The following is a 26,372-nucleotide window of genomic DNA, read 5'->3' on the forward strand; positions in this document are numbered from 1 at the left end:
CACCATTCATCGGCGTCACCAGTTGATCACAGCTATTGACTTAGGAGCGAATCAAGCGTGACCGTATACAAATTCATTTCAGAGCAACCTGAGACACCAATAGCAGCGTCGTACTAGAAAGAGCAGTTACAGGATCAAAAGTAACAATTCATCGATCACTTGATAGCAGACAGGACGGAAGGTGGTGATACAATGTCGCAATGTCTTTCAGTCTGCGGGGTATCGTACAACATGCTCATCGCAAACCGCGGCAGTTCACTCAACAATCTCTTGGTACGGTGGGAGATCTTCATCACCATCTTGTTCATCTGGCTGGCGCTGCGTCGATCCGCCACCACCCGAAGCGAGGACTCGTTCCCTCTCCTCGCGTTCAAGACGTTTCTTCTCGTCATCAGCAGACTCCCACTTCTGCGGCTTCTCATCCGCCGGAGGAGGCAAAGTCGATCCGCCACTCGGAACCGCATCAGTGCCGTACGGGCCCTTCGTATCCTGGCCATAAAGCGGGCTCTTCGCCGTGGCAGAAGGCGGCGATGGCTGCTTCAGGTCGCGAATGTTACCACTTGCAGGGCCGGGGTCGGACGACTTCGGAACACCCGTCTCAGCGACAGTTGGCGAGGATGAGGGGACCTTCAGCGAAGGGTCAGCCGGGTTGGGCGCAACGACAGCAGACGTTGCCCCTGTAGCGGACAGAGAAGGGATCGGAGCTGGTGCCTGGTTCAGCGACGCCGGGTTCAGCGGCGGGGACTGAGTACCTAGAGGGGGTGATGAAGCCTTCGTCGTGGGCGATATCCGCGTATTCACACCCGGAGGAGACGCACGCGGTGGATTGGTGGGAGGCAATGCCGCGTAAGAGACAGGCGAATTCGCAGCATTCGAAGGCGTAGCTGGGGGTGCATGGCCTACTGCTGTTGGCGGTGGCGTCACAGGAATGGATGGTGCAGATGAGGTGCCGGTCGTGTTGATCTTGGCAAGCTCGTGCGCATGGGTTTGACCAAAGCTACGGGTATCCGACCTGCTAAGATCGGCGGGGGATGTAGAGAGAGGCAGTGTTATATCGCCTGGCTTGTAGTTGTCAAGAGCATATTGCAGGGTAGCCCTCACGGAGGTTGTCGCTTCGGCACCGTGATATTGTTTGTCCGCTGGAGGTACTGAAGGCAATGCCTGCAGAACTGCAGTCGCTGCCTGTGACAGCAGCATCAACTTTTCTGCGTACTGATCACGGCTGTCAGATTACGAAGTAAGTGTGGGCAGTGGCGAGCCACAAACCTCGCGTGTAGCTTCCCACTTCGCCCGCTCGCTGTCCCTAATTGCCTTCCTCTTCAACAGTTCATACTCTAGCTCGAGTGGCTGGTCCTCAGCCTCAGCCACCGCGAGTTGCTGCTTGAGTTCCGCGATCTTCTGCTCGTAACCACGAGACTGGTCGTGCTCGAGCCTCGCGATTTGGTTCTGCAACCCGGCGCGGATGGTCCGGCGACCATTGAGCGTGTTCTCCGAATCACGCAGGACCTTGAACGTTGCACGAGATGCGTTGATCTTTCCTGCGAGTGTACGTGCTAGCGCACCCTCGATGAAGTTGATCCATCCCAGCCGATCGGTGACTGAGGGGTCTGTTAGCTACTGCCCGGGCACGACAACGCAGACACGTACCATCTTTGATGTCAGGCTCCTCAGATTGACCCCACATGTACAGCTCTTTGCTGTGGGCTTGCGTATCCCCTGCGATGCCATCGTAATCGAGAGCGATCCCTTTCTGTGTCGTGATGATTCTCTGAATAGGCGTCACGGAGCTCCTGTACGAGCATTGGGATCACTTCAATGAGATCAGCGACAGGAGAGACTTGAATCCACGTACGAGTACTGCTGCTGGAAACTGCGCAACTGGTGGTGGATGGATTCGAATGCATGCGACTTGAGGATTCCGCCACCCTGGCCACTTGCCGCATCGGCGGGGCCTGTCAGCCCGGCCTGAGCACTGCTAAATGCGCTTTGGGCCTTGCCTTTGAGGGAAGAGAGGAATTCAGACATGGTGGTAGAGTGCAGAGGGGTGCTGAGCGCGACATCGCGATATGTATAGCGCGCAATCAAGCTGTGACACTGGCAGCGACGACGTCATAACACTGGCGGCAGTGCCTTCAGCCTGCGCGGCTACTGGGCCGCAGTCGCCCCGCAAGCATATGAGGGGATGGAAGCACGCTGTTTTGTAGACCGCAGTATTATTGCGAAACTAATGGAGCCGCACCAGGTAAATAGAGTGTCATATATGATCACGGCGCAGACACAGCACGCCCACAACACATGGTCCGCACAAGATACTACACAACAATAGGCTTCTTCGACTGCTTCCCCTTCTTCTCCGAATCCTTGTGCGACAGAAACTCTACCTCTGTCGCGAGTGGACCAGACAGCTTCTGCGACTCTGGGAATCCCAGCACGGCGATCTTGAAGTGCTTTCCAATCGCCTCGACCCGCTTCCGCAACTCATCGTCGTCCGGCCCAGGTGCACTTCGCGTCCAAATGGATATTCGGTAGAACTGGGGACGAGTGGACACGATCACGCCCGTAATCAGGGACTGCGGCACCGACTCCTCGGACTCGGCCTCAGTCAGAGCAGGGTCAAAAGTCTCTCCAATAGCAGCCAACATCTGCATGACACCACAAACAGGTCAGCGAGGTATACACGAGGAGTAATACGAAGGTGCGCACGGTGTTGAGCCACATATCGTCGATCTTATGCCTGTTCTTGTCCTTGGGGAGCTGGATGCTCCACTTGCCTCCGTTTTTGTTGGCATCGTCCTCCCATGCAGGGATGATGCCGTCCTGCATCACACGAAGTCATCAAACCGGGCAAAGGTGAAAATGCAAGTTCAATACACACCTTGAAGAGATAGTAGTTTGCCTTCGGCGGCAGCTCGGACGGCTTAATGATGTTGTTATACAGGCTGGTTCTACATCAGGATGTGCAGATCATGAAGCAATAGAGACACGCACCCCCAGAACTCCTCCACACTCTCAAAGCCAATCACCCGCTTGATATCTTCCATCCATCCCGCTGCTGCAACACTTGGAGTTCCCGGCATTGGAGTCTGCGGGAATGACGACATCGGTGTCTGGGGCAGGTTGCGGCCCTTCGTCGCCGGCGAGTCAAACCACAGGGCCCATGGGGCGTACAGAGGGTGCTGTAAACCGTGTTAACGCGTCATACAATGCGCATGCGGAGTCCCGACAACACGACATCACGGATCGCCTATCTGGGGACACTTACCTTCACATTGAAGTTGGTTGGGTCGTTGAACACGGTGCGGATGCTCTCCGCATGGGCCTGCATGTCCACCTCCACCTCCTGGATCTCGCCCGGCTCGATCTCTCCGTTCGTTCCATTCGGCTTGTTCTCCGCGATGGAGTCGGCGACAGCAGCCTGGGAAGCCTCAAGGGAAGACATGCTCGTGCAAAAATCGCCGTTCGCGCACGGGTCTCAAATGCAGCGAGAAGACGGCGGTGGATCTTGGCGCGGCGGGTCTGCGACCGACAGGCGTCCGGGGATGATGAGACGAGAGATTCGCGAGCGTAGTAAGGGTATACCCAACGAGCGTAATGCCGACTAGCAGTGCTTGTAAGAGATGAAGAGAAACTGAGGGCGGGTCGCGAGAGAAAGGTGTGGTCGTCGTTTGTAATGAGCAGTAATAATCCTGCGATTCGATAGTCTGACCGAGTCGTTCCTGATTCGGCATCTTTTCTCATGATCGAGCCGCTACGGATCACACGTGACGCTAACATTTGTCACAGTTCGAGTCGTCGACAACCGTGACCGCGAGGAAATGAACTTGATTTTGACTGCGAATTCCGTTCATATTACTACGCAATTGCCGCTGTGGATGTCTCCGTTGTCAAAGCTCGTCTCTAGTGTACTGTCAATGGCGGAAGGTTGGAAAACATACATGCGCGCGCTGAGCAATCTTCCACGTACATAGGCGGGGCACTGCAGAACACAACCATCGATGGTTGTCACTGGCGGTGGTCAAAAATGCAATGCATCCGTGCACGTACGCGTCAAGTAGCCAGGAGACCGCAATCATCCCGTCTGTCAACGTCTGCCCACGGTGAGTACACAAAGTTACCTTGGCATCTCCGCGACGCAGTATCTTCACTAACATTTCCTACGAGACTGAAATGCCTCAACGATCTCGAGCTCAATCGGCCTGACTGACAGACTTTAAACGCAATTCCGTTTAGGTGTGCCGTCTCTCGGTCCTGGTCAAGACTGGCATGGACAGATACGTGCTGCAACGCTGACTGACCACCGTGCTGTCGGTAACCGAGCGGAATGTCGGTAGAGACCTGTACCATGACATCGCCTGGGAACACGGATACTGCTCGGCCTCTGCTCCGTGTGGCTGCCACTGCACGAATGGCCCATCCCACCAGTCCGAGATCCTGTCTGCGCACTTTTCGGCCTCGAACTCTCCGTGCCGCATTGACCTCGGCGCACCTCAGCAGTGCGACGTTTTCGGACGACCCCTCCCTACGCGGTTCACGTTCTACGTATCGGTGCTAGCACCACACGTAACCTGCCTCGCGACTGCGCGTCGTACGTGCGCCCTACACGCGCACAGCGCACCTAGGCCCACGCACCGGCGGCAGTAAATTCGCGTCCCGCACAAGGTCCTCCTCCGCATCCGCCAGCGCCGCTCCGCGAGCTTATTCCTGCACGATCGAACATCACACGGACCTGACTAGTACCGCCGCTCGCGCAACTGTATTGAGGCAGCGACCGAGAACCCGCACCATTCATCTCCGCGGCTTCCCCTCCGCAATCTGAACGGTTGTGGAGCTCGGTGCTTGTGGTATTGGTGCAGATGATTTGCTACCGCCTCAGGCTGTGGCTTGTAGCGAAGTGTAAGTATAGATGCGCTCGCGCTCGGGACGTGCCGAGCGCGTCCCAGCACATTGTCAGTATAGGTCGGTCGAAGCATACTAATCGCTTGGGCAGGATGACGGCAACACTTCACGTATTAAGCACCTACCCGTGTCCCTGAAAATCCACCCTGGTAAGTACCCTTTTTCCCAATTCCGGACTTACCGACTCGGACGGGCCCTGCCGTAGTACAGTTCACACCTCTTGTGCGTCAATCCGACTCCGACTCAATCCACTCAGGCGACACTGCGACAGCACTTTGAAATGCGCAGCGATCATTACCTCTTAGCGAGTCCACTCCTCCTTGACAGTCCTGTCATATCCTGTTAACTGCTGACCAGATCATAATGTAATATAATACACTAGACACAGGCACGAAAAGCGTTCACGCGGCCCAAGGTCAAGAATACAATGCTGTACAATACAATTACAGACGGAGCCATGTCTGCGCCGCCGCGATTCCCCGCCAAAATCATATACCACTGGAGACGTAAGGAGGAAACATGAAAACCGACGCAAACCCTGACGATATGAACGACCCTGCACATATCTTTCTGAACTCCTCCGCTGAGGGATCCGCGCTGCGGACGCGTTCAGAAGAACCACCTTTTGTCGACTAGCCGCTAGTCCAGAGAATGCCGGCGCAGCCCGATAGGCGTGTGGTGCATTTGCGTATGTGGGTACGCTGGTGGCACAGTCGCAGGGGTGAACAGTTGGCTACGGAGACCATGCATCTGCGTATCGCTCAGTCTGTGTTCGGAAGCCATGCAGGGGAAGCAAGCTCACGGCGCGTTCCAGCTCGAGACGCTTCATGCGCAACTCGGCCATATCGCGATGCAAACCGGCCACCATACTCTGGGGACCATGGTATGAGCATCAGTCAGCGTTCTGCGCTATAGATACGCCACTAACCTTTGCGGTTTTAGTGTTCAATCCGCGGAAGCACTCGAGCTTCTCGAATGGAACCGGGAACAGCGCGTAGTTGAGCAGCTGGGTGTGAAGACGGTCGATATGCGCTTCGAGGCTAGCGGTATAAATGGTACGTCGGTGGGGAGCCCCCATCGTAGAACTGTCGCCGATCGTCAGCGGTTAAGGTTGGGACGGGATATGCTCGGGGCGACATACATCTCCTGCGGCGTGAAGACCGACTTTTCGAGGGCGTGGTTCCACATCTTGCGCCGCTTCGCACCTTCCTTGCGCGTGTATAAACGCGCGTAGGGGTGAGCCGGATCGAACGGCACGCCTTGGTCAAGTGGCGAATCAGGAGCTGTCGAAGTGGCCTTGCTACGCGTCCTGGACGGACCCGCTCGGTGGCGAGTCGGGGGATGCCTTCCTCGGAGTACTGCATCGTCGTTTCAACATCGGACGACGCAGCAGATCCGGAGGGCTCGGACGTGAGGGAAGGCATGGGCAGCAGCGTCGGGATGACGGGGATCGTGTGGACATGCGGCTGGACAGGCGACCGTAGCCAGGATCAGGGTGGAACTCGCTGTCCGTGGGAGAAGAGTAGTTGGAAGAAGCACCGGTCGAAGATGACGGATACTGCTGTGCAGCCAGTTTCAGATCGAGCGGCGCAGGCACGCAGTAGTCCTGCTCGAGCGGAGAGTCGGGAGGGGTCGAGGCGCTCTCGGAGGCGCTCCTGCCGGGATACTGCAACTCGAGCGGGAATGGGTGCACAGCCTCTGGCGAGGGCGGGCGGGACGTGGTGGGGGACATGGCGGGCGAGAAGAGCGGCGGCGGGTGCAGAGGGGTGCGGGGATGCGGGGCAGCTCGCGACGATCCTGTTCCCAGATGCGCAGGACGGTACTTTAAGGGCGCGAGAGAAGGGGGCACGCGCATTGCCAGGGATGGAAGACGGGGGTGCGCGAGCCAGTCCGCCGGGTCTGGATCAGCACCGAAATCGCCGTTGGAAGGGAGTGATGGGACGACGAGTGTGCGGGCCATCTCTGGCGAGCGAGGACGTAAGTGGCAAACACTGTCCATCCGTTTAGCCTTGCGCTCGCCATCCCCTCGATTGGGCCCCTGCTGTCTTCACGCGCGGACGTTTTCCCGTGCGCCCGTCGGCTGCGCAGGGAAGGCTGGTGACGTACATCGCCGCCCGGCGTGCCGCCGACACCCGTGTGCCAGTGTCGCCGACGCGCATGGGCCGTGCGTGCGCCCGCCGAACAAGGTTGTGGGACCATGTTGGCACCGCGTCGGCGGACAGCCACCGTTCGCGTGCAGCAGGCAGCCTGCCGTGTGCGCGAGATCCCAATCTGGCCCCGGCGCGAGCCACCGCCCCTTCACGCTGGTGCGCCCCGCTGCCGCGGCTGCTCCCTCGGCACGTCGCTCCTGGGGCGGTTCCGAGCCACTGGACCCGCCAGCGACACGCAGACGGGGCCCAGACCCCGCCGTTCTGGCGCTGTCAGCTGCCTTTTCGGGCGACTGACACCAGGATCATCGCGCCTGCGCCGTGCTCGCGCGCTGCGTTCGGACTCTGGCCGGCCACGGGATGCCCTCACGTGCCGCGTGCGCGCGGACGCCAGGGTCCGTGCAGCGGTCGGGCGACTTCCTCGCTCCTCCTGGCCCGTCTTCCCGTCTCTGTGGCGCACGCCAACCGTATGACCCCACGCCTCCCTCCAATCGCCTCCCGTTCCTGATCACTCTCCCCGCGGCATCCCCCGCGCGACCCGCGCGTAGGGTCTCCGTAGTCTCCGGAAGAGTAATGGGCCCTGCTCACTGCCCTCAAACCCCGCGTCCGCGCCTGATACAAAGCCTGTTTGTGATCCAGCGGCACGTGCCGGGGGAGACCTGCGACGGGAGCGGGCGAGAGTGCCGTACGTGGTGTCGAACTGGAGCGCGCACCCCGAGGACAGTGACGGAGGCAGATTCTGGCGGAAAGCCCGAGAAGCCCGAGGGGACGGTACGCTGGTGCATTTGGACATAATTATTGGCCGCATGGAGCCCCATCGGCGAGCGAACCGCAAAGTGTGCCACATCTTCGATGCTGGGATCTGCTCTCCTCCCCACTTCTCTCCCCCTGCCTATTTGGGCCGCCCCTCCTGCTCGGTGCGTGCGCGTGCGATCGCATCTGGACGTGTCGTCCTGCACTCCTGCCGTCGCTCTCCGCGACGTATCTCCGCCGCATCAAATTGGCACCCTAGTCTTCTCCCGCAGCCACAGTATCCTTATAAGCCTCCTCCACCGCGACCATGTTTGCAATAATCACCCCAATGGACGCCTACGCCTTTTCGCCAGACCGTGCGTACGCTACACCGCACCATGGCCCTGCGGTGGTAAGTGGCGCCCTCCTCGCACTTGTCATCTTCTAGACGCGTTATCATTTCCAGGGCGGACACTTCGCCGCTGACCACACCGATGCACCGTTCGACGGCGGCTACGGGTTGCACTACAATTACGTCGCGCATCCCGTATACGCCCAGCATCCATACGCCCAGCCGATGTATATTCAGCCGCAGCCCGTCGCAAATTACTCCTTCCCGTGCGCTCCCGCCTCTGCGCCATCCGCGTCCGACACCGTCTACCACCACACTGTTCCCCTCACGCACCTGTACCCGTCTCCCCCTTCAGCACTCTCATCTCTCCAATCTCCCCAATTTCGCACGCCGCTAGTGACAGCGCCCCAGCCCCGCCGCTCCCAGAGTCCGAGACGGGATCGCCAACCTCCTCGCGGCCGGATGTTCCGTCGGGTCCCGCTCCTGACAGCCCTAGTACGGCGGCGCCGGCGCCGGTGACCGCAGAGCAGAGTCCGCTCGAGTACTACGGCAACGCGACGCAGGTCATGTTCCCTACTCCCAGCGAGCTCCTCTCGGAGCTCAGCGCGCGCGACGTCGCCGGAACAGCTGGGGAATCCAGTCGGAAGACGTCGGTCTCGGGCCCCTCGTCGCCATCGGAGGCCAAGATGCCCTCAGTTCCCGTGAAACCGAGAAAAGGCAAGAATGACGGTGACGCTGCCGTCCCTCAGTCGAAGCCTCCGCCAGAGACGCTGCGCAAGGCATACTTCCGCCGCGTCGCCGAGGCTGTCGGCTTCCCTCCCACGGATCCGTATGTCCTGCCTAATCAGAGAAGTAATGTGGATTGACACAGGCTTTGACAGGGACACGATCACGTCCCATGACAAGAAAAGGAGCTACCTCGAGTGTCTCGAGCAATATGCCCAGTGGCTGCACGAGCAGATACGCCTCGTTGGACACGAGCCATTACCTCTCGAACGTGTTCAGCAATATAGAGGTCCTAGCAGCCGTTCTATCCGGGTATGTTTATCTCACTATACCTGATCCACCCCTCTGACCTGTGTGCAGACGCTGCTCGTACACATGCAAGACGAGGTCCGCGAATTGCACCAACAGACGTTGGAAGACGAGCGCGAGGTAAGCCATTTGCCAGTCTCTGTAACGACGTCCATTGACCACGGCGTCGTCAGTATGTGAATTTGCAAACGCAGGTGCAGATGCAGCATGCTTCAGCCGCGGCGCATCAGCTGCGCCGACACTCCGTTGCTGCCTGCGGGTTCCCCGACGCGTCAATGTCGTCTGCGCCGTTCCTCCAGCCGTATCCCATCCACTCTGGCTCTGCAACTCAGGCTCATCATGTACAAGGACCATACCAACATTATTGAGTCCGCGACGATGCCCGGCCTTGTTTCGCACCCCACTGTCGCCTGTCTCGCTCTTATCCGTGAAGGTTAAATTCTTCATTGGCTGTCGTTCTTTCCGCTGTTTCTGTTCTGATTCGTTCATTCTCCCGGGATCTGACGCAGGCACGTCTACCATAGATCGGGCGCTGGGTACATAACATACGTTATCGTCATCATCATGACTTCGGGAGTTATTGTATCACCAGCAGCACATGAATCGAAGAGCGAACGCAGCTGTCAATCGTCCTCGTCCCAGTTTGGGTCGTGCGCTTCACCTCTGTCAACGCTTCCCAGCCATGATTAAGTTGGTGCTCGCCTCGATTGCATTCGATTACCCAGATCTGGGCGAGATCTGGAAGTGAAGAACGTCAGTAAAGGGCATGTCGGGCTTGCTTTTCAAATTTAATGGGATAGATTCGGTTGGAGTACCCAGATTAGGCCTTTCCCACTACCAGAACGTCGGGCGCCGCTGATGACGTTCTAAAGGGTCCGAGGGAAGATGCGCGACGTTTTGAGAGGTGACGGACGGTTTGCGACGCGTTTGGAGGAGTCCAACGGTGGCTTGTTGCTAACACATAGTGTCTGCAACACTAGTGGCGATCCTTTGACCGTAGGCCTCCCTTACCGGCGCGTACTTCAAGTTAGTCTTTCTGAATCCTAACCTACTCGCGTGCCGGTGGCCGGATTCGGTGGCCCAATCGAATGACAAGGACCCCTTTCACGATCACACTGTCAGTAGGTTCTGTCAGGTTCGACGTCGGACAGACAGCGCGCTGACGACTGTACTGACCCCGGTGGACGGGCCAATGGTGGCGTGGGGGGTGGGGCCGCTGCGACTAAAGGTCGATCCCATCGCGACGGACGCGTGTGACCGTAGGTGGGTGTTTCAAACCACTGCACGGCCTGGCTGAGTCGCTGACTGCAAGTGGAATTATGGCTCGGCTGCCGACACGGTGACGGTAGTGTCGTGTCGTGTCGTGTCAGCGGCTGCACGACCACGGCGGCCTGAGGATATCCGCAAAAGACATGCATTGGGAAGGCGCGAAGTGACAGCGGAGCGCCAGTCAAATTACGCCGGACCCCCACCTTGTCCCCGTCGTCCCCACGACGTTCCCGAGTTCGTTGTACGATAAATCGTGAGTGGGGCGGAGGGGGCCCATCGAGCGGAGCGACGGTGGAGGACGTACTTTGCGCCAGAAAAAGACACGGGATAGGTATGGGCCGTCCACCCGGACCGTCACACGTCGAAGTCTGCAGCGTTGGAGGATACTGACGTGAGAGGAGCTCGTCGACCGCGCGGGGCAGTCGTCCTACCGGCGTGACGTTATCCAGACTTCTGCATGCTATGACGTTGCGTGTGCATGAGGGGCGGACGGCTTCGCGTGACGGGCACACGGATGGTGCGCTGTGGAAAGCGCGGTGGGGAGACGAGCCGTGCAGCGAAGTGTGCCTCAACGGTTGATTTTGTCGGATGAGCGATAGCTGCCGCTGATACAGTAGGACACTGCGCGCGGTGTGGCAAAGCTCCCTGAACAACGGAAGAGAGCAGACGCAGAGGCCTCTATGACGGTTGTAGCGGTCGTATTACCGCTGTGTATCTATGACGAGAGAAACCCGATCGAGGAAGCTCATTTACTTCGCCGTGCTAGCCAGGAACTTGACAATGCAAACAATGCACATGCTCACCGCGCTGTGGAGCCCACATTAGTCCTTGTAGACGGTCTTGTTGGTGAGTTCTGAACACCACAAAGCGACGGGCATGACATTTGCGGCCTCAAGGCATGCGGCCGGAAACCTGCGTCAGGCCAAAACCGCGCTGGCCTGTGCTGATTAGACATTCAGCCGGAGTCAATTTCCAAGTTCTGATACAGCTGTGACGAAATTGTTCGAGCAGACGCACTGCGGCCGTCTCGTCCTTTGCGACGAGGCGCGCAGAAAGACTTGCTAGCCTACAACTTGAACTTGGCTCACGGGTCAGAGCGCTGAATTTGATCGAAATTCATGCAACCTTCCACACGGCTAGTGTAGGCTGCGTTGCAACCGCTGCACCGGCGCGTGCTGCAATTGATTTTTCCGACCGATTTTTCCCCTGAAAGCGTCAACGAGCGAGATTTGTGGCCAAAGATCATGAATTCACCGTCCGTCAGGAGATGCAGGCCGATCCAGGTTACATTCGGACGGACTCTACGGGTAAATGCTTAATCGAAGTGTCGCCTCTGCTGACTGTAACCAGGCAGACCGTGTCTTCTATATACCGACCCGCGAAGCTTTGAGCATCTTGAAGGTGAACTTCGGCTCCGTTGAGATCGATACTCAGACCGCTCAGTTAACCTACTATTGAGATATGCTTTGCAAGATCAGTAGGCGAATAAGATATCTCCGCGGAGCTGAGGCAATCTCCTGTCCTGCATCGACGCTGTGCTTCGAGGGCTCCCAGCATGGACGGCTGGAGGCTTCACGGGAGTGATGAAGCGAGGGTGCAAATCCCGACAGTGACGGGAGTCGGGACAGCGGCGCGCCGCTTCTCATCCTGCATGCCTTGGCCACTTTCCAGGTGCGCATCGAGGGAGAGTAGAGAGCTGGAAGGAGCGCGTCCAAGCTCAAGAACGAGCAGGAGCAGGCTCTGGTAGGTGGTCGAGAGCATGTCGAGATCTAGCTTGCAGGAGCCAACCAGGACGTACCGGCTCCACTACGGCGAGGCCCCGCCATAGTCGGAGACGGTGGCAACGGGAGAAGTTGATGGTTATTGAATGGGGTTCTTGTAATGGTTCACATAGGACTACGGCATGTGAGCCCGCCGTCTAGAACACTCTGTGTGAAGGCCAACTTAGCCGCGTTGGGCGATGTCACCTCGCCAGGTTGCCTGAACCGAACTCGGTCAGCGGGCACATTGCACTGCTGCTGATGCGGTACTTACAACGCCAAATGTGTTTCATTGCGAGTCAGGGACGACATCCTGACGGGGTCCTGCCACGCTGCTGATGTCGTACGAGCATCCTCGGAGTCCAAACTTGAATGCAATCTGCACTTGAGGCTCATGAGTCGGTTCGAAAGGGCAATATTAAGGGAATAATCATGCGCCGTTTGCAGCGTGCCAGAGCAGAATAGCGTCGCAGTCGCAGCAGACAATCGCCACTTATGCGTTGCTACAACAAGCGCGGCAGGTGGACGCCGGGGCGTCGGGGTCGATCATGGCGCATCGGCGGCGGCCCGATCGTTCCCACGCATCGCGCTTCTCGTTCCGCCTGACCGTCGCCTCCACTCTGCATTATTGCTGCTACACGCCGCCTGTGACGACCTACGAGCACCTATCATCTTCAAGTCAGTACATATACGTGCACAATGGACAAGGCAGACCTCGAGACATACCAAGTCCAGCTCTCGCAAGTCGAGCAGGCCCTCTCCTCCGACCCTGAGAACACTGAACTTACCTCCCTCCGTGATGAGCTGAAGGAGCTCATCGAGCTCACGCAGGCAGCGCTCGCACAACAAGAGGCGGCGTCGTCGTCGAAGGCGGAGTCCTCACGGAAGGTAGCGGCAACCAGCACGGCGCGGACATTGGGCGCAGGCGACGAATGCCTCGCCAAGTACTCCGGCGACGGGCAGTGGTACCCCGCACGCATCACGTCCCTGGGCGGGTCGGCCGACAACCGGGTGTACAGCGTGATGTTCAAGGGGTACAACTCCACGGAGCTCGTCAACGCGTCGCAGCTGAAGCCGCTCCCGGCGAACCACCAGTCGGCGGGCCCGTCCGCGGGGAACAAGCGCAAGCTGTCGAAGGTGGAGGAGGAGAGCGGGAGAAGAAGAAGAAGAAGAACGAGAAGAAGCTGGAGTCAAAGGCGGCGAAGGCGAAGGAGCAGTCGGAGAAGCAGCAGAGCTGGCAGAAGTTCGCGAAGAAGAGCGAGAAGAAGGGGATACACATCGCGGGCGTGTCTGGGACGAGTATCTTCAAGACGCCAGACAACCCGCTCGGAAGAGGTGCGCAGTCATCACTGTGGTGCTCCACGTCGAGTTCATGTTTGCCTGCTCAGTCGGGGTCACTGGGAGTGGGAAGGGCATGACGGATGCTGTGCCGAAGATAAAACACAAGTTCGAAGCCAAAGACGACCCGAATGCTTGATAGCGGTGAGCTGTTCTGCAGGTTATCTTATGTTCGGTGTTGAGACTTCTCCACAGCACGCAGATGCGCAATGCGGTATCGTTCTGTACATGATGCACTGTATTCTATGGTCAACGTCTCTTGACATGGCAGGGCCATCAAACATGGCACACCGCGTCTCATTGCTCAAGACATGCTGGCAGGACGGATGGTGGAGCACGGGGTCGTCGAGACAGAGGCCAGGCGTTGTGTTATCTCCCTTTCTTTCCGCATACAGTATGATTCTCAACGCGATTTCTTTTGCCGTGTCCGATGCAGCTAGGATGCCGTTATGAGGCACGATCCGGAGCGGTCCGTCCACCCTCGAGGTGCTGTCGTACGTCCCGTGTGCATTCTGCGAGATCCTCGTTCACTCACGTAAACATCTCTGGATCGCCTCGATCGACCGCGTCGAGTCCTTCCATCCCGTAATATGTCAGTTGCGTATCATACAATTAACCCACCTTGCTGCAAGCGCTTGTCGTGCCTCATAACATGCGCAACGTGTGTTTGTCCAACGAGCTTCCAAGACGACGGTGAGACGATAGGTCAGCGGTGTGGGGATTTCTGTCTCAACACTCTAGACAAAGAGTCTGCGTGTCTTCCGTGTCAACCAGATAATGACAGAGTTCGCTGGTGCTGGCTGGTCCGTCCCTTATGTCTCGATCAGTGCCTGCACTGACGTCTATGTCAAGGGTCGGACTTTTTCAAATCGTCCGTCGATGCCTCGACGCAAACCTTGCGAGCTATATTGTCCAGAGGGGCCCGGGGTGTCCAAACCCGCAGACATCTGTCTGGATGGGGCTGTCTCTGCAGCGTGCCGCCGGCCGTGCGTCAGCACTGGCCATGTCTGTAGGCTCCGCCGCGGGCCACCCGCGGACTGGACCTCTGAAGATGGACGGTGGCTGTGGTCCTGGACCATGTGTGCCCGTGCAAACCGGTCGCGCTCGAACGTGCCTGGCTGGTTCTTACAAATGCGCCGGCGTGCAGCGACTCCTCTGCGCCGCGCAATCTTTCCGTCTTCATACGTGCCTCCTGCTGGCGTGGCCAAGATCTCTGGCTGGTCGGAGAAACAAACAACCTAGGCGCAGTGGATTGGCTTTGACGCAGGTGCGCGGTGGCCGTCTCCTCGGGACTTCGTCTTTCTATCCGCGCAGGAGCATTGAATTTATGTCGCGCCTCGGCAGCCCGACTGAATACCTGGCGGTGACCGTGCAGGGTGTGATTCCCCGCCTGGTGCGTCCAGTCTTACCGGACCTTATCCGCTGCATTTCGGAATTCTGAACATGTACTAGAAGGATGCGCTGTATTGCGGCGGACGCTCTAGTTCCGAGAGACGCTTACTACTATGTTGGCCGAACCAACAGCTTGGTGGGGGCCTGTGGGTTTTCCTTGCCCAAGGATTTGTTCCATACGATGTCTGCGCGCAGGCCTGTATGTGGTGAAGTTTCGTTTCGTGCCAGCGAGGCCGTACATTCGTCGCAGACGCGCTGACGTTCAAGTTACCAGGTCTTACTCGCTGATAAGCTGACGCTCGAGCTACCAGGTCTCGAGCGACGCGGGTGACGCCTGACACAAAGGACGACGCTGCTGCTGCGCCCTGCGCGTAGTTCGAAGGCCACGGTTTGACTCTGACTCGACGACGCGTCGCTGGCCATTGACGCCTTCAATTCACCCTCAACCGCAAGCCTCCGTGCCGAGATTTCCGCGGTAATGATCCAGCCTGCACGGCGGGCTGGGTCGTGGTAAGTTAGCTTTCGCGGAGTGTTGAGTCTTCGGAAACTTCTACACATCAGTCGTGTCAGCAGCTGCTGAGGCGAAGATGCTTCATTACTCATATTAGCCTACGTGCTATGCGCCTCATTCGGTTCGTATAGCGAAGGGACTGATCCACCAATTTACCGGTCATCCTCTCATCATGCTCAAGACACAAGTGACATATCAGCTCGAGGCGAGCGAGAGTTGTGTGAAGAGTTGGCGTCTCATTTATCGAACCTCGGGGCCACAGCCAGGAAACCTGCGATGTGAGTGCGATCTGCTTTCCTGGATTGGCATGCACAGGTGTCTTCCAGAACGCGCTTCTTCATGCCGCGCACGCAGGCGTAGACGTGTATATTGCGCTCTGCAGGTAGAAGGGCCGACAGCGGCGACGGTTGGCCCGGTGGCGACGAGCCCTTCGCACGGGACGGTCCGACGCACCAGAAAGGGCATAGGCAGGCTTGCGCGTCCCACCAGGACGGCCGCTCGCGCTCCGATCTGCGCCAGATCCAGGGCGAGCACAGACCCAATCCGGCAGGGGCACTGACTGTTGAGTGGGCCGGGCTGCGAGCTTCCCAGACGGACTGTTGGCACATCTGGGGTGCGCGCGATCTCGCAGGGGATCTGGACAATCCTCCGCCGACGTCGTCCTGCTCCCTCGACGATCGCGAACCTTATCCCTCTTTGGGACGTCGTGTCCTGGGCCATACGCACCGCGAATAGACTATGTGCGTGTGCGCGCTGGTTGTAGCTGCTCCTAGGCAACGATGACGGGCATGCGCTGCACCGCCCAGACCCCCTCATCCCCCGCGTGCGAGTGGCACTGATCACCTCGGTGGCAATAGACCGGATTCTTCGACAAGATTGTCTCAACGTTTGCGCATCCAAATCTGCCACAGATTTGGGCGTCATCACACTTCATCGTGCGTGAAGATGTGGGGGAATCTGATGATGTGACTGGTGCCTTCGATCAAATGCTGACGAGTTTGTAATCTCCAGAGATTGTGATCTTCAGGCCTTCCGTCGGGCGATCCACGCTGTATGCAGGAGGCATTGCACTACCCCGCTAGCCACCCCGCGCGGACAGGCTTCGGTCGCAGCATCGTCGCTATGGGCCGCCCCTCGCGCACCGGGTCCGAGACGCAGGTGCTGAGCCATTTCACCCGTCTTGTCGTTGCAAATGATACAGTATCCAGATGGCCGCAAGCTTCGTTCGTCGTCCGTCGCTCTCGGTATGTCGTCCCGGTTACCCCACCACACCATACGCCATAGATGAGTACTGCTTCCGTACTCTTCTGCGCTGTCTGGGAATTATCTTCTCCACCTGCGCTCCCATAGGGCCGTGGCCGGGCCCGAGCTATGCTGCCTTGCGCCTAGTTCGCCGCATCGATGGTGACCGACTCACTTCGCGAAGGCGGGATGGCCCGCATGGCAAATCCGGTCTCCTATGCCTGTCGGTTGGATCCGGACACTAATAACGAAGGAGGTAACTGGGCCACCTGTTCAGTCCTGCGCACAGCCCTGGACGATCGTTTCTCGGGCGCTGACCTCATGAGCGCGTACGTGACACTGGGGATCGATTGCATGCACAGCAGCCTCTCAAAGTGGAGCAACGCACTGGAGCGCTTCTGGCCAAGCACCACTCACCAATATTAAATGTTTCCAGCCTGACAACGCAGATACCGGTCTGGGAATTTCAATCCAACGGATACAATACAACGCGGATCGTGCATGCTCGGGGAGAGCGGTCAGTCCCAGAAGCCGCCGCCGTCCATCTTGACCCGCACGTCCTGCTTCGCCTTGCTGCCCTTCGGCCGCCCGATGCGCTGTGCACCCTTCTTCGAGTGGTATCTGCGCACCTCCCTCGCGCGCCGTTTCGACACTTCCGAGTGCACCTTCTCCTTGAAGTCCGCCGCCGCACCCGCCTGCTTCGCTGTGGATGAGGACGGGTGCTCCGATGCGGAGAGCGAGAGCACGGCGGTGCGGTCGGCGAGGGAGGAGGGGGACGCGGAGCGGGAGCTGTGTCGGGAGCTTGGTGACGGTGCTCCCGAGCGACGGTCGGACTGTGAAGAGGCGTCGTCCCGATCTGCGTCTAGTGAAGGGTGTTGTGACTGATTATCTTCCTCGCCAGCGTGTTTCACTTCCTCTTCACCCTCCTCGCCCACCTCGCCCACCTCTTCCTCGTCCTCTTCCTCGTCCTCCTCGTCGCTCTCATCTTCCGGCTCCTGATTTGACACGGTGTTCATGTACTACAGCGAAAACCCCATCAATACCAATAATTCTCCGTTGCCGGGATCCGTGCACTTACCTCCTCAAGTGCTTCCTGATCCCGTTGCTTGAACCCACTCGCGGCCACGACGATATCTAGCCTAAAATGGTCACCCTCCTCGCCCTCGCCCTCGCCCGCCTTCTTCGAGCTAGAGAACTTCGGGTATATGCTGCTCTCGTACCGGAAGCGCTTACGGAAATACTTCCGGATGCACTGCACATCCCGGTTGAAGTACCTGTTCTCTGGTTAGACACGCGTGTTATTGGAGAATGTGATGTGGGCGTACATTTCTGCGTTGAAGTGCGACGTGCTGACCATCTGCGGGAAGTCGATCACGATGGGCTCGCCGGTCTCCCGCCGGATGAGGATGTTGAACTCGTTGAAGTCGCCGTGGATGAGCCCCGCGCGGGCGAAGCGCACGATGAGGTCCATCAGCTCGCTGTAGAGCTTGCCGGGCGAGGGGACGTCCGCCACCTGACGGCTGCCAATACATGATGAGCATGAATCGAGGTGAGACGGATGCTTAGCATACAGGGGATATGCATCGATGAACTCCATGAGTATACAGTGCCGTGCGTGGTCGACGGGTCGGGACGGGAAAGCCGTGCTCGTGCAGGACGCACATGAACGCCCACTCTTTCTCGGCGGCGAGCCGGACATGTACATCCAGGAGGCAGATTTGCGCTTGCCCATGTAGTCGCGCTTTCCTTATTGCGCGGAAGGATACGCGGCCAGGCTGCATGTGGTTAGGGGTGTGAAGGATGAAGATGGGCGGATGTAGCGTACCGGTGTAGCTTGAGGACCATCTCCTTGCCTTCGAGTCTGCACAATGTAGATATCTAGGGGTTACTGGGATCAGCAGGCTAGGCACACGATACGACCGTCCGACTCACCAGACTCCTTGCCCACCCCGATCTGGTTCCCCACGGAGTACATCGAGTCCCTCTTCGAGAGCGCCCGCATCGCGAGGTAGTCGTACCCGCCGTACGTCAGCCTGTACCCGTCGTCTATCATGGCGTCCAGCGCACTGCGGGCACGGGCAGGGGGTGCGGGACGTACATTTGGCGTTCTGCACGCGCGCGACGAGGTTGCGCTTCGCGAGCGAGCCGAGGTTCTTGTTCACGCCGCCGTTGCGGAGGCCGGAGATCTGGACGATGAGCTGGGTGGGCACGACTTCGTGGTTCTTGGAGCCCATCTCGACCTGCGGGGAGGGACTGGTGGTTAGGCTCGGATGCGGGGAAAGGGAGAGGTGTGGGCGTACCGCTGTGAGCACCCGGAACTCGTCAGTGGTAATGTACCGCAGGTCGGTAGCATCGAGCTTCATGATGAGGTTTGGAGGACTGTGAATGATGTGAATTCTGAGCTGCGTGCTATCCAGTCTACTAGCAGTGAAGTCTACAAAAATTCAGGACATGCCGCTGCTTCGAGGTGGCTGAAAAGCCACACGTGATACTTTCGTACAATCTCGATCTCGATCATCGCCAACAGAATCGGGATAATGTCAAGTTCGTCATCTCGATGTATGTAGGTTGTGGGTCGACAGTTTAAAGGACGTGCTACGATGTCAAACATTCATGGCGGTCATGATGATCTGCAAGCGTGCTAGTGAGGGGTTCAGAGAGACAGCACAGGCCACATTCACGTGACACAACGCTCTGGAAGGGATCTAGATTAGACGCGCATAGGTTGAACCACCTTGGCGAGCTTCGTCAGTGCCAGCCGAGTCCGCGATGTGCAATGGCAGCAGACCTCCCTGCAGAAGTCTGGCTCCAGATATTCCACTACGCCTCCGAAGATGATGGCTCTTCGACCACGCTCTGCCAACCTCCATGACGGAGTCGTCCTGGTTCAAGTTGATCTACGGCGACTGGACGCTGAGGTCCCCGAGCGAGGGTCTGAATGCTACTCAGAGGCGGAGCTACGCTACTAAGAAGGTACTTGCAGATTTGCGAAGTCAGAACGAGAGTGTAACATATTGCGCAGGCTATCATGGCCACCTGCAGGACCTGGCGGCAACTCGGCCAGGAATTCATGTACAGATTCCTCTTCATCAACGACCCGACCAACCTCGTACGGTTGCGTCCACTTCTGGATCGGTACCGCACTCTGGGATGGTGGACGAAACGTCTGCACATCACACGCTTCTACAGTGGTGGATCAACGGCTACTGTTGGCGACCTCGAACGATCACTGGTGTCGATCATCCGACGCTGTCCCAATCTCGAGATATTCATCGTGGACTGGCCTGTCAGAGCTTCTTGCTCGTGGTCGCCGACGCTCTATGCACGCACTGTCCACATACTCTACGCACACTCCGCCTGAATGTCCCGTCTTCCTCGCTGGCTAAAGTCATTCTCATGCTAGATGCGCTACCCGCCCTGACCTCTCTGCATCTCACATTCGACGTCCCTACGCCCGAAGGCTTCCAACTCGGTGCTGCTACCGACCTCGCTCTCACCCTCGGCTCACTGGAGCAGCTCACCTCTGCGGGCCTTCCAAGACTTCTTCGAGCAGCTCATGGGCTGGGAGCTCCCAGCGCTCCGCTCGCTCTCCCTCGACTTCCTCAGCTACCGCGAAGACCTCCCCGACATCATCGAGTTCCTCACCCTGCACGGCGCCGCCCTCACCTACCTCGACATCAACTGCATCCCCGTGCTCGACGTCCCGACGATGCTCGACCTCTGCCCCGCGCTGCAGACGCTCGCCTTCAACTTCGACTGGCGGCTCGACAGCGCGGAGGGCGACCAGTGGGGCGTCGGCTCGCTCGTCCACCGGCCGCATGCGCACCTCACCACGATCGGCTGCCACTGGCTGCACCACGCGTTCGGCGTCGGCGACGCCGCGAAGTACGCCGCGGTCGACCCGCTCGTCACGCACATCATCCGCCGCAGGAACGACATGAACTTCGCCGCGATCGACAAGCAGAGCTTCCCGAAGCTCCAGCGCGTGCGCGTGCTCGACCGCATGCTCCTCCGGGACCTCGAGGCGGCGGACGGCCCGAGCCCGGAGTGCTTCGAGCGCTGGGAGAGGTGGTGGAGCCAGTGCTCGTCGCAGGGCGTCAGGCTGGAGGACTGTACCGGCGCGTTGCTGGGCACGCTGCCGGAGGACGAGCCGGAGGAGGAAGAGAGCGAAGAGGAAGATGAGGTCAGGGAGGACTTGCGGGACCTGATCCGCCAGTGCAGAGAGATGACCACCACTAGAGACACGCCATATCACGGGTACCCCCTTGGTATCGCCGACGAAGTGGGGCGTTTGGACAGCAGCATACCTGAGTGGAATCATGGAGCAACATCATATCTGTCACATACAATCGTAGGTCGTGTTTACACTCTTATGCAGTGCAGTCACTCACGTCGGGATAGACATCTCACTGCTATCAATAATCGCTGTTCTTGCACATGAATGCTTCGGAACTCCACTGTCTACATCACCGCTCTCGCAAACATCACGAATGTGTCACGACTATGCCACGAACATCCCATCGACATGCCATCATCGTGCCCCTCCTGTTTATACGGTATCGTTTTGTCCAAGCAATGCATAGCTAGGTTGTCATATTGTCTCGCTAGGCTACAGTATACGATTTCATTGATGCCGGTAAACTCACGCTACAGGACGTAACCACTGTCTAGAAATCATACAATCCGGCCTATCAGATACAAACCCGACTTTCTTTTTGCCTTCGTTTCTTCCGGGACCGGAGGGGCATCCATCTCCCCTTTGTCACTCGTACTGACTTGAGGTGTAGTTATCTTCACCTCCTCCAACTCTACCACGACGGCCGCACCAGCGCTGCCAGCCGACGCAGACAGGCACCCTCCGTCGTGCTCCAAATGATGCCTGGTACGTCCGCCTCGCCGAGCGTACTCGCACTGCTCGAAGGCGTCGTCCGACGGTCTCCTACGCCACCCTCGAGGTCGAGATGCAGCGTCTCGAACACCATGCGCTTGCGCATACACTTGAACGCGAGGTTGTTCTCCCCACTCGAAGAGAGTCCGCGTAAGTCGAGAACTTGTCGCTCGGCGGTAGGAGGGTGGTCGGCGCCGGGAGGGTGTGGATGTGGACCATGCCGTGGTGCGCGGGAACATCGCTGTGAGGGATGGGTCGGCTATGCAGTAGTCAGAAATTAGGCGTTGAAGGAGGGCATCCACGTGATGAGGGACGTACCGGTGAAGGCTGCAAGTGTGATGGACGCGTCGACGAGCCAGCTGAGCTTCTGCACCCAACCAGGTCCGCCCCATGAATCCGTGCAGAGATGGGAAGGGAGGGATATTGAGGCGCAAGCAGTCGGATGACGCCGTAGCAGGTTCCGCATGGATAGCAAGAAGTAGCATATGTCCTGGTTCATGCTTGTCAACGACTTCGCAGAGGATCATTAGGATCTAGAGTATACCTGCTGGGACAGGTCTCCCCAGTCTGCAGAACCAAGGCAAGGCACACAGATCCGGATTGGAGCAGATTGGCCCTCTCGTTGGTCTTCGTCCGCCAGTACCTTTTCCAGTGCACTCAGTACAGACAGTCCTGGCCTTGAATCCGTCTCAGGTCGTGGAGTCACAGTGCTAAGTTGGCCGGAACTCTTTGCGCTCATGAGGACGTCCTCCGGTATTCGACACGTCAAATCGAAGACGCGACTGTAGTCTTCATTCGACCTGTCGTCGGCATCAGTCACTCATCGCCTAGCGAACGCAGAGAAAACTCACAACATACTGGTTCGAGGTAGGCACGGTGGTCTGGAACTGCTTCATCTGTTCATAGCGCCATGCGATCTTTATTTTCGTATCCTCCACTCCAGCCGTCTCCTCGTCCTCGTCCACTGTTGGGGTGGAGGCAGACCCAGAGCCGGACGCGCTACCGCCGGGGTCCACATGCATTCGGACAGGAACCGGTCGACGTCTTCATCGACGATGCAGAGTTTCTGGCCGCACGCGAGCCCTTGAGCTACGAAGTACTTCTGCACCAGTTCCCCGTACGCCGAGTGGGCATCCGGTGCAAGTAGGAGCATAGAACATGAGAGTGGCAGTCCGCCACCAAGAATGTCATCTAGCGAGGGAATGCCCGTGGACGTGATGAAGCTGGAGGTTGCGCCGGGTGAGATGCGCGCACCCACGGGCGTAGGAGCTGTTTGCGGTGGTTCGCCGTTTGAAGGAGGACATGGTCGTGGTGAATCGCGGTCAGGACGTTTGAGGAGACCGGAGGCGGGCGAGCTAATCTGCAGATTGCGATCTTCGATCACTGAGCGCGGTCCGCGGTGGCGCGTGCCAGTCCGCCGCCGGCGACCTCTGCGGACACCATTCCATGCGCCCGCCCTCCTCGCCAGTGATGGTCAATGTCCGGCCTACGTTTTGCTAACGCTGCCTTCGCATTTGCGCGCCGCATCCGAGACAGCCCAGAGGACTTCTCAAGTCGGTAACGCGGTGGCCAAGTCTCCGCGCTCGGAACCCTGCATGTCCGTACAGAAGTTATTCCCTCTGTGTCGCTCATCGTTGTATAGGTGTGAACGCGGTATGCGCGGCACACTGTTTGCGGAGCACGTTGGTGGATCAACTGGTGCGTACATACGCTTCCGCATCCTCGTCACACGCACCAACCCACTGTCTGTAGGTCGACGGACCGTCTATGCTGCCCACGATGAGTGTCAGCGGCGAGTGGGTCCTCGAGAACAAGATGATCAAACCGCAGAACCTCAGGCGCGGCGATCTCGTTACCTATCTCTCCCCGCTTGACCCCACGCGCATCGTCTGCAAACGCGTCGTCGGCTGCCTGGGGACGTCATCTGCGTGGACCCGACGGGCGGCTTGCGCCTCGACGGAGCATGTGCTTATACCAGGAACATGTCTGGCTGAGCGGCGACAACGCTGCGATGTCCAGGGACTCTAGGGTGTATGGGCCTGTCTCAATGGCGCTCATAAAAGGCAGACTAGTGGCAGGGTGAGTTGAATGTCTTCATGCGTGCCTTTCTGACTAGTGTACAGATATGGCCTTTGTCGAGACTGACTGTCTTCCGTAGTAACTTGATTATATAGACTAGGAGCACAATGCTGTGTGATTATCTTTCCAGCTGCTCGTCGCATGCAACACCATGACAGGATGCAACCGAGGTCGAACATCACCCGCTCACCGCTAACATGTTCACCTGGCGAAGTTCATCGAATATCCGCCCTCCCCATTGGGAGTGAACTGGAAGTTATCCGTCGACAGACCGAACCGCCCTGCAGGGGCCAAGCGATATTCATCTCGGCGAAACAAAAGTGTAGACAGATTCACGTACCTAGGATGCTGTTTCCCATCCCTTTCAGCTTGTCGAGCATCTCAGCCGTCTCTGCTTTCTGCGCCGCCTCTATTCGAGGGGCCAGTGACGCGAGAGATCGTTTGATGTCAGCACTTTGGGGCGCGTCAGACGGAAGGACCGTGAGGAGGGTATTGTAATCTTAGTAGGTGGAAGTCAGCTACGCATGAAAGGAGTAGAAGCATGGCTTACCCTCCTGTGCAGAGGACAACGACGACCAGCTGCCAATCTTTCGTTCGCCGACGCTCGTCGCTGCAGAGCCTTGATATAGTTAGGATCATCCTTGAGGGCTATAAGCAGATCTCAGCGTGTGTCCCTGCCCCACCAGGGCGTGTACGGACCTTCCGAGCACGCAGACACGGCCTCCTTCCATTCTTCCTGTACATATGCTTAGTATCCGGGCTTGGGTAGAAGCACAGAGCAGCACTCACAAGCTTCACGTAGCACGCTCCAATATTCGCGTTCATGACCGCCCTCGCGCGCGCACACTCCAGCTCAGACTCAACAGATGGTGTCTGCGCAAGCTCCTCTTCCACCACCTCCGCCTTCTCCTTGCCTTTCCCCTTCGCCTCCGAGTCCTCCGACTCTGCAACCTCATCTAAATCATCATCATCTGCGTCTGCCATTTCCCTCTCCTTCCCCTTCTCCGTCTCTAGTAGTCGCCTTTTCGGCAGCCGTCCGAGGCCCGACCTGTATGCTGCCAACGCCTCGTTCCACCGTCTTGCGCGGAAGTGCCCGTTTCCCTCTTGTTTCAGCTCATCCGCGTCGCGCAGGCATCTCTGCGTTCGTTCAGTCGGCTGAGGCACGCGATGTGTACGTGAGGGAATCTACCTGGACGCGAGCCTCTTGGTCTGACGCATCGTCTGAGCCGTGGAGGTGGGGGTGCTCTGTTTCTGGTTCTGGCGTTGGATGAGAGATAGTATCGGCCATGGCTGGTGTGTCACAGGTAAGGAGTGCAAGCTAGAACTTAGAAGTAAGTAAGTAGGGAGTTCCAGGCAAGTTCTCCGGTAAGTTCGCGCTGCACTGAATCGCCCGCCACAAGGCCCATCTCGATCGAGGATCTCGCAGCATTTCGAGATAAGATTAGATGCACACCGGGGCCCCATTCATTCCACCGCATGAAATGCGACTCGGATGAGATGTCAGGATATGATAGCAGTATGCAGTACAGGACAACCAAGGAAACAGAAAATAGACGGATCATGAACGCGGAAATCAGCCTCTCCGTAGAGCATCGAGTCGGGCCTGCAGGGCGTCCTCGTCCGACATCCCACCACCACCGCCACCACCAGCTCCGCTGTCGCCTCCGGGACCATGATGTGACGATCCTCCTGCATCGCCCAGCGCCACAGGTTGCTTTGGCTCCGTAAGAGACGAGGATACCGCCAGCCCGGACGGCGCATCCGATAGCTATGCGCACGTGAGTATTCTCCAGCTCCGAGAATGAGGGAGCAAGGCGCGACGTACCTGCTGCGAGAGGTCCACACCGATCTCGTCGAGCACCTGCTTGAGGATCTTGTCGCCCTCTTCCTCCTCGCCCTCGAGATCGTCGTCCATGACGTCGTCGACCGCGTCGGACATCATCTCTTCCTTCATGTCCATCGTTGCGCTCTCCCGCTCGAACTCGTTCATATCCGCTGTATTTGCGGAGGTTGAGACCACGATTCATCGCACCCATGGCCTTTGTTCATTGCGCAATGAGCAGCAGTCATCGGGTATGATATACGGGCGGACTCACCCGAGTCGCACCGCGCATGGCTTCTGCCATCTGCTGGTTACTCCTGAGGGTCTGTATCCGGAGCCAACGGCTGCAGCTGTGTCCGCATCTGATAGAATTTCTGGACGTAGCGCTCGTCCGGACGAGGTCCTTCGCCATGACCTTGCACGCGTTCTAATCCACGCGTCAATGAAAGTGTCAGCGTCCACGACGCGCGGCGCGCACCATCTGCCCAGCCTTCGCACTCTTCTTGATGTCCATGACGAGTTCTTCTCCTGCTGCTCCAGCTTCGTCTCTCTCTGTCCAGCTCGCGCTGGGCCTTGGCGAGGGCGCGCTGGTGCTGCCGCAGCCGCTCAGCGGGTGTGACTATCCGGCCAAACAGGGTTTCCTACACGCCCGCATTGAGTTCCGTGTGAGCCCCATTCTGCGTAGAACTACTATGATTTCATGGCTGGTCAGTCGCAAGGATGTGGGGAGAGAAGAGCCAGGTGCTGCCGGGAGGATCGCACTGGCCGGGCGCAGACGTCAACCCAGTTACTACTGCGTAGGCGCGGAGGCGGATGGGCGCCTAGAGGGACAGGACGATCGGTGCGTCATCGTGCTTTCACATCCCTCCGCGAGCAGACATGTCTGCACCGAAAGGACCCACCGGCTCT

At 58.3% G+C, this 26,372-nt stretch overlaps 13 protein-coding genes across 13 annotated transcripts; 5 read left to right on the plus strand and 8 right to left on the minus strand.

Moving 5' to 3' along the window:
* Positions 1 to 40: 40 nt before the first annotated feature.
* On the minus strand, positions 41 to 2,159 carry B0H18DRAFT_187934 (Eisosome component PIL1-domain-containing protein). The gene is made up of 5 exons (XM_048037024.1): positions 1,853 to 2,159; positions 1,648 to 1,790; positions 1,267 to 1,598; positions 753 to 1,212; positions 41 to 704 (listed from the first exon to the last, which is right to left on the minus strand). Exons 1-5 carry the CDS (start codon positions 2,023 to 2,025, stop codon positions 256 to 258), a joined length of 1,557 nt encoding a protein of 518 aa, XP_047900207.1. The 5' UTR covers positions 2,026 to 2,159; the 3' UTR covers positions 41 to 255.
* Positions 2,160 to 2,196: 37 nt separating this feature from the next.
* B0H18DRAFT_969204 (eukaryotic translation initiation factor 4E class I) lies at positions 2,197 to 3,674 on the minus strand. Its single transcript, XM_048043580.1, has 5 exons — positions 3,263 to 3,674; positions 2,989 to 3,176; positions 2,876 to 2,939; positions 2,704 to 2,817; positions 2,197 to 2,642 (listed from the first exon to the last, which is right to left on the minus strand). Exons 1-5 carry the CDS (start codon positions 3,437 to 3,439, stop codon positions 2,313 to 2,315), a joined length of 873 nt encoding a protein of 290 aa, XP_047900208.1. The 5' UTR covers positions 3,440 to 3,674; the 3' UTR covers positions 2,197 to 2,312.
* A 1,955-nt stretch (positions 3,675 to 5,629) lies between these two features.
* Positions 5,630 to 6,138, minus strand: B0H18DRAFT_867788 (uncharacterized protein; the record flags this gene model as incomplete). Its single annotated transcript, XM_048039887.1, has 3 exons — positions 5,630 to 5,767; positions 5,825 to 5,981; positions 6,038 to 6,138. Coding segments are annotated over 3 exons (396 nt in total), but the record flags the coding sequence as incomplete, so codon positions are not given.
* A 2,214-nt stretch (positions 6,139 to 8,352) lies between these two features.
* Positions 8,353 to 9,530, plus strand: B0H18DRAFT_1150644 (uncharacterized protein; the record flags this gene model as incomplete). The annotated part of the gene is made up of 5 exons (XM_048035721.1): positions 8,353 to 8,462; positions 8,483 to 8,956; positions 9,009 to 9,165; positions 9,214 to 9,282; positions 9,336 to 9,530. The coding sequence occupies 5 exons, from the start codon at positions 8,353 to 8,355 to the stop codon at positions 9,528 to 9,530; spliced, it is 1,005 nt and encodes a 334-aa protein (XP_047900210.1).
* Positions 9,531 to 12,890: 3,360 nt separating this feature from the next.
* B0H18DRAFT_950085 (uncharacterized protein) lies at positions 12,891 to 13,668 on the plus strand (the record flags this gene model as incomplete). The annotated part of the gene is made up of 3 exons (XM_048041938.1): positions 12,891 to 13,328; positions 13,349 to 13,526; positions 13,580 to 13,668. The coding sequence occupies 3 exons, from the start codon at positions 12,891 to 12,893 to the stop codon at positions 13,666 to 13,668; spliced, it is 705 nt and encodes a 234-aa protein (XP_047900211.1).
* An 82-nt stretch (positions 13,669 to 13,750) lies between these two features.
* B0H18DRAFT_188063 (uncharacterized protein) lies at positions 13,751 to 14,874 on the plus strand. Its single transcript, XM_048037025.1, has 5 exons — positions 13,751 to 13,897; positions 13,966 to 14,023; positions 14,103 to 14,222; positions 14,277 to 14,332; positions 14,382 to 14,874. Exons 1-5 carry the CDS (start codon positions 13,841 to 13,843, stop codon positions 14,769 to 14,771), a joined length of 681 nt encoding a protein of 226 aa, XP_047900212.1. The 5' UTR covers positions 13,751 to 13,840; the 3' UTR covers positions 14,772 to 14,874.
* Positions 14,875 to 15,266: 392 nt separating this feature from the next.
* B0H18DRAFT_188106 (uncharacterized protein) lies at positions 15,267 to 16,633 on the minus strand. Its single transcript, XM_048037026.1, has one exon. The coding sequence runs from the start codon at positions 16,354 to 16,356 to the stop codon at positions 15,673 to 15,675; it is 684 nt and encodes a 227-aa protein (XP_047900213.1). The 5' UTR covers positions 16,357 to 16,633; the 3' UTR covers positions 15,267 to 15,672.
* Positions 16,634 to 17,192: 559 nt separating this feature from the next.
* On the minus strand, positions 17,193 to 19,037 carry B0H18DRAFT_1081394 (Rio2, N-terminal-domain-containing protein; the record flags this gene model as incomplete). The annotated part of the gene is made up of 7 exons (XM_048031385.1): positions 17,193 to 17,693; positions 17,753 to 17,948; positions 18,000 to 18,194; positions 18,246 to 18,420; positions 18,607 to 18,720; positions 18,773 to 18,914; positions 18,975 to 19,037. 7 exons carry the CDS (start codon positions 19,035 to 19,037, stop codon positions 17,193 to 17,195), a joined length of 1,386 nt encoding a protein of 461 aa, XP_047900214.1.
* Positions 19,038 to 19,542: 505 nt separating this feature from the next.
* Positions 19,543 to 21,075, plus strand: B0H18DRAFT_1081395 (uncharacterized protein; the record flags this gene model as incomplete). The annotated part of the gene is made up of 5 exons (XM_048031386.1): positions 19,543 to 19,647; positions 19,697 to 19,908; positions 19,968 to 20,146; positions 20,214 to 20,942; positions 21,053 to 21,075. The coding sequence occupies 5 exons, from the start codon at positions 19,543 to 19,545 to the stop codon at positions 21,073 to 21,075; spliced, it is 1,248 nt and encodes a 415-aa protein (XP_047900215.1).
* Positions 21,076 to 21,436: 361 nt separating this feature from the next.
* On the minus strand, positions 21,437 to 23,194 carry B0H18DRAFT_1081396 (PAXNEB protein-domain-containing protein; the record flags this gene model as incomplete). Its single annotated transcript, XM_048031387.1, has 8 exons — positions 21,437 to 21,480; positions 21,524 to 21,696; positions 21,726 to 21,803; positions 21,865 to 22,052; positions 22,107 to 22,362; positions 22,421 to 22,526; positions 22,547 to 22,831; positions 23,053 to 23,194. The coding sequence occupies 8 exons, from the start codon at positions 23,192 to 23,194 to the stop codon at positions 21,437 to 21,439; spliced, it is 1,272 nt and encodes a 423-aa protein (XP_047900216.1).
* Positions 23,195 to 23,329: 135 nt separating this feature from the next.
* Positions 23,330 to 23,645, plus strand: B0H18DRAFT_1091416 (peptidase S24/S26A/S26B/S26C; the record flags this gene model as incomplete). The annotated part of the gene is made up of 2 exons (XM_048032293.1): positions 23,330 to 23,464; positions 23,541 to 23,645. 2 exons carry the CDS (start codon positions 23,330 to 23,332, stop codon positions 23,643 to 23,645), a joined length of 240 nt encoding a protein of 79 aa, XP_047900217.1.
* Positions 23,646 to 23,842: 197 nt separating this feature from the next.
* On the minus strand, positions 23,843 to 25,007 carry B0H18DRAFT_1091417 (uncharacterized protein; the record flags this gene model as incomplete). The annotated part of the gene is made up of 6 exons (XM_048032294.1): positions 24,831 to 25,007; positions 24,431 to 24,778; positions 24,341 to 24,377; positions 24,218 to 24,289; positions 23,982 to 24,140; positions 23,843 to 23,922 (listed from the first exon to the last, which is right to left on the minus strand). Exons 1-6 carry the CDS (start codon positions 24,927 to 24,929, stop codon positions 23,843 to 23,845), a joined length of 795 nt encoding a protein of 264 aa, XP_047900218.1. The 5' UTR covers positions 24,930 to 25,007.
* An 81-nt stretch (positions 25,008 to 25,088) lies between these two features.
* B0H18DRAFT_969244 (uncharacterized protein) lies at positions 25,089 to 26,244 on the minus strand (the record flags this gene model as incomplete). The annotated part of the gene is made up of 6 exons (XM_048043581.1): positions 25,089 to 25,409; positions 25,467 to 25,636; positions 25,659 to 25,680; positions 25,738 to 25,890; positions 25,942 to 25,983; positions 26,155 to 26,244. Coding segments are annotated over 5 exons (582 nt in total), but the record flags the coding sequence as incomplete, so codon positions are not given.
* Positions 26,245 to 26,372: the final 128 nt, after the last annotated feature.

Source organism: Fomitopsis serialis, assembly GCF_022376445.1.
Source record: "Fomitopsis serialis strain Sig1Antser10 chromosome Unknown B0H18scaffold_2, whole genome shotgun sequence".
In the NCBI taxonomy this organism is placed as follows: Eukaryota; Fungi; Basidiomycota; class Agaricomycetes; order Polyporales; family Fomitopsidaceae; genus Fomitopsis; species Fomitopsis serialis.

Bases quoted from the DNA above. Each gene is read 5' to 3' on its own strand.
- B0H18DRAFT_187934 (XM_048037024.1), bottom strand. From the start codon at position 2,025: ATGTCTGAATTCCTCTCTTCCCTCAAAGGCAAGGCCCAAAGCGCATTT. The intron at 1,791-1,852 runs GTACGTGGATTC...ATGCTCGTACAG, and splicing joins AGTTTCCAGCAGCAGTACTC to GAGCTCCGTGACGCCTATTC. The intron at 1,599-1,647 runs GTACGTGTCTGC...CAGACCCCTCAG, and splicing joins GGAGCCTGACATCAAAGATG to TCACCGATCGGCTGGGATGG.
- B0H18DRAFT_969204 (XM_048043580.1), bottom strand. From the start codon at position 3,439: ATGTCTTCCCTTGAGGCTTCCCAGGCTGCTGTCGCCGACTCCATCGCG. The intron at 2,940-2,988 runs GTGCGTGTCTCT...ATGTAGAACCAG, and splicing joins AGTGTGGAGGAGTTCTGGGG to CCTGTATAACAACATCATTA. The intron at 2,643-2,703 runs GTGCGCACCTTC...GGTGTCATGCAG, and splicing joins ACGATATGTGGCTCAACACC to ATGTTGGCTGCTATTGGAGA.
- B0H18DRAFT_188063 (XM_048037025.1), top strand. From the start codon at position 13,841: ATGCTGGCAGGACGGATGGTGGAGCACGGGGTCGTCGAGACAGAGGCC. The intron at 14,024-14,102 runs GTACGTCCCGTG...GACCGCGTCGAG, and splicing joins TCCACCCTCGAGGTGCTGTC to TCCTTCCATCCCGTAATATG. The intron at 14,333-14,381 runs GTCCGTCCCTTA...GTCTATGTCAAG, and splicing joins GAGTTCGCTGGTGCTGGCTG to GGTCGGACTTTTTCAAATCG.
- B0H18DRAFT_188106 (XM_048037026.1), bottom strand. From the start codon at position 16,356: ATGACGCCCAAATCTGTGGCAGATTTGGATGCGCAAACGTTGAGACAA.